The following is a 10,000-nucleotide window of genomic DNA, read 5'->3' as shown; positions in this document are numbered from 1 at the left end:
ACAAAGTGCTATCGGTAAGAGACATTTAAGTGCTACTAAAGTGTTAAACTACAAAGTGCTATCGGTAAGTGACTTTTAAGTGCTACTAAAGTGTTAAACTACAAAGTGCTATCGGTAAGAGACATTTAAGTGCTGCTAAAGTGTTAAACTACAAAGTGCTATCAGTAAGAGACATTTAAGTGCTACTAAAGTGTTAAACTACTAAAGTGCTACTACGGCGCTACCTTCCTTATTCAAGGTATAGTCGAGTATTAACATCCATAACGCTGATTGTTTGATCTCCATCCACGTTCAATGCATTTATATCACGGCTGATTCTGCCTGATCGGCATCTTCATCTTTCATAATGTATTCAAAGTGGAGTTTGAGTGAATGCAGTGTTTAACATGCTATACAGGAAGTACTATTATTATTATACTGTGAGAGAACAGCTGTGTAGCTTTGAGGACTTGGTTAATATTCCAGGATTCATAAAACGCAAATGAATAGTTAATATTTATATAATAGACCTAGTTCTCACCAATAAATAAAATATATTTGATTAGATTGTCGATACACAGTGAGCTGCTGATGAGGTCCAACCTTCTAAATATTAATTTCAGAGAACATCCTGTGTTATTTCTTCTTTAATTCTATTTTTTTCTTAGATTATTAACCCCTTCACCTGACTACATCATTATGATATAATGTGTGTCATCCTGCAGGAATACACCATCGACGTGTTCTTCCGTCAGAGCTGGAAAGACGAGAGGCTTTGCTTCAAAGGCCCGATGGAGATGCTTCCTCTGAATAACCTCCTGGCCAGTAACATCTGGACTCCGGACACCTTCTTCCTCAACGGGAAGAAGTCCATCGCTCACAACATGACGACGCCCAACAAGCTGCTGCGGCTGAAAGACGACGGCACGCTGCTGTACACCATGAGGTGAGGCGGGTCTCCAGCCAGTCCAACCAGTGCTCTGGACCGGCAGGTCTCCAGCCAGTCCAACCAGTGCTCTGGACCAGCGGGTCTCCAGCCAGTCCAACCAGTGCTCTGGACCGGCAGGTCTCCAGCCAGTCCAACCAGTGCTCTGGACCGGCAGGTCTCCAGCCAGTCCAACCAGTGCTCTGGACCGGCGGGTCTCCAGCCAGTCCAACCAGTGCTCTGGACCAGCGGGTCTCTAGCCAGTCCAACCAGTGCTCTGGACCAGCGGGTCTCCAGCCAGTCCAACCAGTGCTCTAGACCGGCGGGTCTCCAGCCAGTCCAACCAGTGCTCTGGACCAGCGGGTCTCCAGCCAGTCCAACCAGTGCTCTGGACCGGCAGGTCTCCAGCCAGTCCAACCAGTGCTCTGGACCGGCGGGTCTCCAGCCAGTCCAACCAGTGCTCTGGACCGGCAGGTCTCCAGCCAGTCCAACCAGTGCTCTGGACCAGCGGGTCTCTAGCCAGTCCAACCAGTGCTCTGGACCAGCGGGTCTCCAGCCAGTCCAACCAGTGCTCTGGACCGACAGGTCTCCAGCCAGTCCAACCAGTGCTCTGGACCAGCGGGTCTCCAGCCAGTCCAACCAGTGCTCTGGACCAGCGGGTCTCCAGCCAGTCCAACCAGTGCTCTGGACCAGCGGGTCTCCAGCCAGTCCAACCAGTGCTCTGGACCGGCAGGTCTCCAGCCAGTCCAACCAGTGCTCTGGACCAGCGGGTCTCCAGGTTTAGAGATGTTGTGTAATCAGAGCTCCACCAGCTGTGTGGTGTCCCAGTGCTGCAGCGATGCATCATCGTGTTGTCCTCATCCTGGACACTGGAGGTCCAGGACTTGAAATGTTTGCTCTGACCTGGTCGTCCTCCTATTCCTCCTTCTGCTCCTTCTCTTCCTCCTGCTCCTCCTCTTCCTCCTCCTTCTCCTCCTGCTCTTCCTCCTCCTCCTCCTGCTCCTCCTCCTGCTCCTCCTCCTCCTCTTCCTCCTCCTCCTCCTCCTCCTCCTTATGGTCTGTACTGTGAGGTGCATGGTGATGATGTGTGTGGCCAGCAGAGGGCGGCATCACATCAGATGACATCTATTGTACTTCTAGTCACATGACATCTATTGTACTTCTAGTCACATGACATCTATTGTACTTCTGGTCACATGACATCTATTGTACTTCTGGTCACATGACATCTATTGTACTTCTAGTCACATGACATCTATTGTACTTCTAGTCACATGACATCTATTGTACTTCTGGTCACATGACATCTATTGTACTTCTGGTCACATGACATCTATTGTACTTCTGGTCACATGACATCTATTGTACTTCTGGTCACATGACATCTATTGTACTTCTAGTCACATGACATCTATTGTACTTCTGGTCACATGACATCTATTGTATTTCTAGTCACATGACAGCTATTGTACGTCTGGTCACATGACATCTATTGTACTTCTAGTCACATGACATCTATTGTACTTCTGGTCACATGACATCTATTGTACTTCTAGTGATGTGACATCTATTGTACTTCTGGTCACATGACATCTGGTGTACTTCTGGTCACATGACATCTATTGTACTTCTGGTCACATGACATCTGGTGTACTTCTGGTCACATGACATCTATTGTACTTCTGGTCACATGACATCTATTGTACTTCTGGTTACATGACATCTATTGTACTCCTGGTCACATGACATCTATTGTACTTCTGGTCACATGACATCTGTTGTACTTCAGTCACATGACATCTATTGTACTTCTGGTCACATGACATCTGTTGTACTTCAGGTCACATGACATCTATTGTACTTCTGGTCACATGACATCTGTTGTACTTCAGGTCACATGACATCTATTGTACTTCTGTCTATCCTGATCCTGAGCTTTCTGCCCTTTTTTAAAAAGGTTTTTTTAGGAGTTGTTCCTGTTCTGATGTGAGGTCAAAGGTCAGATGTGTACAGATTGTAAAGCCCTCTGAGTAGAGTTTGTTATTTGGGATTTTGGGCTAATGAATTAAATAGAATTGAAGCTTATTGTTGAGAGCTAATGAAGACAAAACAGCTGAAACTAAACAACCCAGGTGAAATTATTATTATATTAATCAGAGAGGATATGAAGTTGATGATGATGATTGTGATGATGATTATGATGATGGTGATGACTCATGTCATGACTTCTGTCCTCCAGACTGACGATCTCAGCAGAGTGCCCCATGCAGCTGGAGGACTTCCCCATGGACGCCCACGCTTGTCCCCTGAAGTTTGGGAGCTGTGAGTAAACATCTTTAAATGAGTGAACATTTCATGTTTCACATTTCATGTTTCACATTTCATGTTTCATGTTTCACATTTCATGTTTCAGTTTTCATGTTTCATGTTTCACGTTTCACATTTCATGTTTCAGTTTTCATGTTTCATGTTTCACATTTCACATTTCATGTTTTAGTTTTCACGTTTCACATTTCATGTTTCAGTTTTCATGTTTCATGTTTCATGTTTGGCTCCTCATTGGTGGAACGAGCTCCCCATTGACATCAGGACAGCAGAAAGTCTCTACATCTTCCGTCGCAAACTAAAAACACATCTTTTTCGACTATACCTTGAATAGGTAGCACTTAAATGCCATAGTAGCACTTAAATGTCCCTTACCGATAGCACTTTAGTAGCACTTAAATGGCACTTACGGATAGTACTTTGTAGTTTGACTTTATTGAAGAAATTGTACTTGCTTGATTCTTGTTGTTCTGAGTTTGGACTCACGGTTTAATGCACTTATTGTAAGTCGCTTTGGATAAAAGCGTCAGCTAAATGACATGTAATGTAATGTAATGTAATGTTTCACGTTTCACATTTCATGTTTTAGTTTTTACGTTTCACATTTCATGTTTTAGTTTTCATGTTTCATGTTTCATGTTTCACATTTCATGTTTCACATTTCATGTTTCACATTTCATGTTTCAGTTTTCATGTTTCATGTTTCACATTTCATGTTTCATGTTTCACGTTTCATGTTTCACATTTCATGTTTCATGTTTCACATTTCATGTTTCATGTTTCACATTTCATGTTTCATGTTTCATGTTTCACATTTCATGTTTCACATTTCATGTTTCATGTTTCATGTTTCACATTTCATGTTTCATGTTTCATGTTTCACATTTCATGTTTCACATTTCATGTTTCAGTTTTCATGTTTCATGTTTCACATTTCATGTTTCAGTTTTCATGTTTCATGTTTCACGTTTCATGTTTCACATTTCATGTTTCATGTTTCATGTTTCATGTTTCACGTTTCATGTTTCATGTTTCATGCTTCATGTTTCACGTTTCACATTTCATGTTTCATGTTCATGCAAACTCCCAGGACCCCTCTAGTAATCTTGCGAGGGTAAAGAGCTGGTCCACTGTTCCACGACCGGGACGGAATCCGCACTGTTCGTCTTGAATCTGAGGTTCGACAAGCGGTCGGAGCCTCCTCTCCAGCACCCTGGCATAAGCTTTTCCCGGGAGGCTGAGCAGTGTGATACCACGATAGTTCGAGCACACTCTCCGGTCCCCCTTCTTGAAGATGGGAACCACCACCCCGGTCTGCCAGTCCATGGGCACTGTTCCCGACCCCCATGCGACACTGAAAAGGCGTGTCAACCAAGACAGCCCAACAATGTCCAGCGCTTTCAGCATCTCAGGGCGGATCTCATCCACCCCTGGCGCCTTGCCACCAAGGAGCTTTTTGACTACCTTAGCGACCTCTGCCAGGGATATGGGTGAAACCACCCCAAAGTCTTCTGGCGCTGCCCCCTCTCCGGGGGACATGTTGGCCGGGTTTAGGAGTTCCTCAAAGTGCTCTTTCCACCGCCCGACGATGTCCCCAGTCCGGGTCAGCAGTCCCCCCCCCCTGCTGAGAACAGCCTGGGGTGGACCCTGCTTTCCCTTCCTGAGCCGTCGGATGGTTTGCCAGAACTTCCTTGAGGCCAACCGAAAGTCCTTCTCCATGGCCTCCCCGAACTCCTCCCATGCCCGAGTTTTAGCCTCCGCGACCATCGTCGCTGCAGCCCTTTTGGCCCGCCGGTACCCGTCAGCTGCTTCAGGAGACCCCTGGGCCAGCCAGGCCCGAAAGGCCTCCTTCTTCAGTTTGACGGCTTCCCTCACCCCCGGTGTCCACCACCGGGTTCTAGGGTTGCCGCCACGACAGGCACCGATGACCTTCCGGCCACAGCCCCGAGCAGCCGCGTCCACAATAGAGGCTTTGAACAAGGTCCACTCGGATTCCATGTCCCCAGCCTCCCTCGGGATTTGTGAGAAGTTCTTCCGGAGGTGGGAGTTGAAGACCTCCCGGACAGGATCCTCTGCCAGACGTTCCCAGTTCACCCTCACTACACGTTTGGGCTTGCCAGGTCTCTCTAGCCGAGTCCCCCGCCATCTGATCCAACTCACCACCAGGCGGTGATCAGTTGACAGCTCTGCTCCTCTCTTCACCCGAGTGTCCAAGACATACGGCCGCAGATCAGATGATACGATTACAAAGTCGATCATTGATCTCCGGCCTAAGGTGTTCTGGTACCAGGTACACTTATGAGCCACCTTATGTTCGAACATGGTGTTTGTTATGGACAAACTGTGGCTAGCACAGAAGTCCAACAACAAAACACCATTCGGGTTCAGATCGGGCAAGCCGTTCCTCCCAATCACGCCCCGCCAGGTTTCTCTGTCATTGCCCACGTGAGCGTTGAAGTCTCCCAGGAGAACTATGGAGTCGGCAGGCGGCGCCCTTTCCAGGACCCCTCCCACCGACTCCAAGAAGGCCGGATACTCCGAAATGCTGTTCGGTGCATAAGCACAAACAACAGTCAGAGCCTTACTCCCCGCAACCCGTAGGCGCAGGGAGGCGACCCTCTCGTTCCCCGGGGAAAACTCCAACACAGCGGCGCTCAGCCGGGGGCTCGTGAGTATCCCCACTCCCGCCCGGCGCCTCTCACCCTGGGCAACTCCAGAAAAGGACAAAGTCCAACCCTTCTCCAGGAGCTTGGTTCCAGAGCCCATGCTGTGCGTGGAGGTGAGCCCAACTATATCTAGCTGGTACCGCTCCACCTCCTGCACCAGCTCCGGCTCTTTCCCCGCTAGTGAGGTGACGTTCCACGTCCCTAGAGATAGTCTATGCCGCCGGCGATCGGCCCGGCCAGGTCTCCCGCCTGGCCCGCCGCCCGGTCTACATAGCACCCGACCCCGATAATTCTCCCTGCGGGTGGTGGGTCCACAGGGTGACTGCTGCTCCATGGTGTTCTTTCGGGCTGAGCCCGACCGGGCCCCATGGGCGAAAGCCCGGCCACCAGACGCTCGACGACGAGCTCCCCTCCTGGGTCCGGCTCCGGGAGGGTGCCCCGGTTTCCCTTGTCCGGGCAAGGTGGCTACAATCCGTGGGCTGCTTATCATCAGGGTTTATTGAACCGCTCTTAGTCTGGGCTCTCCCCCGAGACCTGTTTGCCTTGGGAGACCCTACCAGGGGCTGATGCCCCGGACAACATAGCTCCCAGGATCACTGAGCCACTCAAACTCCTCCACCACGTTAAGGTGGCGATTCATAGGAGGAGAGAAACAAAAATATGTAACAATAATACTTTTTGTATAGTAAAGGGCTCCTACTAGAGCCCCAACAACGAGCTCCCAGCTGGGTCTGTGAGCTTATCGACCTCCACAGGCGCCTCCAGAGGTTAATGATGAAAAAGTATACGGAAATTGTATAGATACAAACTAGCTTTCTTCAGACCGTATATATGTATATATGTATATATATAAATGTATATATATACATATATATATACATGTATATATATGTATATATATACATGTATATATATACATATATATACATATGTATATATATGTATATATATATACATATGTATATACATATATGTATATATACATATATATATACATATATATACATGTATATATACATATATATACATGTATATATGTATATATATACATATATATATATATATATATGTATATATGTATATATACACACATATATATATACATATATATGTATATATATATATGTGTGTATATATATATATGTATATATATGTATATATATATACATATATATACATGTATATGTATATATATATACACACATATATATACATATATATATGTATATATATATATGTGTGTATATATATATGTATATATATATACATATATATGTATATATATATATACATATATATATGTGTATATATATACATATATATACATACATGTATATATATATATATGTATATATATATATATATGTGATACAAGTGTTCATCAGAGCAGCAGCCAAATATGACAAAGTACCTGAAAACATGAGAATAAAACACGACTCTTACATAACTGTAACATCATTTTTCTTAAGATACAGGGCGACTGTTGGTCAGTGGTTAGCAGCTCTGTCTTTCAACCAGGGGGTTGGTGGTTCAATCCCCGCCCTAGTCCATGTGTCCTTGCTCAAGACACTTAACCCTGCATTGTTCCCTGTAGCTGTTCTACTGTGTATGAATGTATCATGGTTGTAAGTCGCTTTGGATAAAAGTGTCAGCTAAATGACATGTAATGTAATGTAAAGAAATGTCATTTATCAAACTCATCTTTGCTTGAGAGGAAATAACCAAAAGCTGAGAGAACACAAACATAATAAACACATCCTGTGTGTGTGTGTGTGTGTGTGTGTGTGTGTGTGTGTGTGTGTGTGTGTGTGTGTGTACATGCTGCTCAGTGTTTGTTTTGGAAATCAGGAAATGATTTTGAAACCGGGACATGACATTAAAATCAATTGGCAGAAGCTTTTATCCAAAGTGACTTTGGATTTTAACCTCCACACATCAGGAGCTATTTGGGGATCAGTATATTTATACATATTAATATGTATATATATATAAAATATATATGTATATATATGTGTACATATGTATAATAATAATATTTGTATATGTATATGTGTACATATGTAGATATATACATACACATATGTGTATATATACACATGTGTGTATATATACACACATATGTATGTATATATGTATGGATGTATGAATGTGTATATATATATATGTATGTATATATATATTTTTTTTTTAAATTATTAATTAATTATTTTTTTAAGATACTGCAGCCAGTGAATATGTTTACGTTTAACAAAAATATACAGATAATAATTTAATGAATAAAATAAAGCTTTTCCATCATTTTATTTAATTGTACTATTTATCAAGAATAAATGATTTGCAAATGATGCTAAAGTTGCGTTGCTCCACGTGTTGTGTTCCTAGATGCGTATCCGGTCTCGGAGGTGGTCTACACGTGGACTCAGGAAGCAGCAAAGTCAGTGGTGGTGGCCGAGGAAGGCTCGCGGCTCAACCAGTACCATCTGATCGGCCAGACGGCCGGGACCGAGGACATCTACACCAGCAGAGGTGAAGTACTCTGAATATGTATTTATATTTATACCACAGGCTCCATAATACAGACCCTTTGTACTGCCATGCCATCATCAGGGAATGTTATTATGGACTAAACTATTAGAGATAAAGAGAAATGTTAATAATAGAATAAACTATTAGAGATGAAGAGAAATGTTAATAATAGAATAAACTATTAGAGATGAAGAGAAATGTTGATAATATAATAAACTATTAGAGATGAAGAGAAATGTTAATAATATACTAAACTATTAGAGATAAAGAGAAATGTTAATAATATACTAAACTATTACAGATAAAGAGGAATGTTAATAATAGAATAAACTATTACAGATAAAGAGGAATGTTAATAATAGAATAAACTATTAGTGATTAAGAGAAATGTTAATAATAGACTAAACTATTAGAGATAAAGAGAAATGTTAATAATATACTAAACTATTACAGATAAAGAGGAATGTTAATAATAGAATAAACTATTACAGATAAAGAGGAATGTTAATAATAGAATAAACTATTAGTGATTAAGAGAAATGTTAATAATAGACTAAACTATTAGAGATAAAGAGAAATGTTAATAATATACTAAACTATTACAGATAAAGAGGAATGTTAATAATAGAATAAACTATTACAGATAAAGAGGAATGTTAATAATAGAATAAACTATTAGTGATTAAGAGAAATGTTAATAATAGAATAAACTATTAGAGATAAAGAGAAATGTTAATAATATAATAAACTATTAGAGATGAAGAGAAATGTTAATAATAGAATAAACTATTAGAGATGAAGAGAAATGTTAATAATAGAATACACTATTAGAGATGAAGAGAAATGTTAATAATAGAATACACTATTAGAGATGAAGAGAAATGTTAATAATAGAATACACTATTAGAGATAAAGAGAAATGTTAATAATAGAATAAACTATTAGAGATTAAGAGAAATGTTAATAATAGAATAAACTATTAGAGATTAAGAGACATGTTAATAATAGAATAAACTATTAGAGATTAAGAGACATGTTAATAATAGAATAAATTATTAGAGATAAAGAGAAATGTTAATAATATACTAAACTATTAGAGATAAAGAGAAATGTTAATAATATATATATAAACTATTAGAGATAAAGAGAAATGTTAATAATAGAATAAACTATTAGAGATGAAGAGAAATGTTAATAATAGAATAAACTATTAGAGATGAAGAGAAATGTTAATAATATACTAAACTATTAGAGATAAAGAGAAATGTTAATAATAGAATAAACTATTAGAGATAAAGAGAAATGTTAATAATAGAATAAACTATTAGAGATTAAGAGACATGTTAATAATAGAATACACTATTAGAGATTAAGAGACATGTTAATAATAGAATAAACTATTAGAGATAAAAAGAAATGTTAATAATATACTAAACTATTAGAGATAAAGAGAAATGTTAATAATAGAATAAACTATTAGAGATGAAGAGAAATGTTAATAATAGAATAAACTATTAGAGATGAAGAGAAATGTTAATAATATACTAAACTATTAGAGATAAAGAGAAATGTTAATAAT

The 10,000-nt window shown here is 40.9% G+C and overlaps 1 protein-coding gene across 1 annotated transcript in view; it reads left to right on the top strand.

Moving 5' to 3' along the window:
• gabra5 (gamma-aminobutyric acid type A receptor subunit alpha5) overlaps positions 1–10,000 on the top strand; it is a 24,466-nt gene that overhangs the window by 6,299 nt on the left and 8,167 nt on the right. The window contains exons 5-7 of the mRNA XM_034531364.1: positions 705–925; positions 3,144–3,226; positions 8,278–8,421. Coding sequence (XP_034387255.1) covers positions 705–925; positions 3,144–3,226; positions 8,278–8,421 — 448 coding nt within the window. The remainder of the gene's footprint in view (positions 1–704; positions 926–3,143; positions 3,227–8,277; positions 8,422–10,000) is intronic.

This window comes from Cyclopterus lumpus, chromosome 4, assembly GCF_009769545.1.
Source record: "Cyclopterus lumpus isolate fCycLum1 chromosome 4, fCycLum1.pri, whole genome shotgun sequence".
NCBI classification, from domain to species: domain Eukaryota; kingdom Metazoa; phylum Chordata; class Actinopteri; order Perciformes; family Cyclopteridae; genus Cyclopterus; species Cyclopterus lumpus.
The sequence above is the reverse complement of the archived record's forward strand: the minus strand, read 5'-3'. Positions and strand labels throughout refer to the sequence as shown.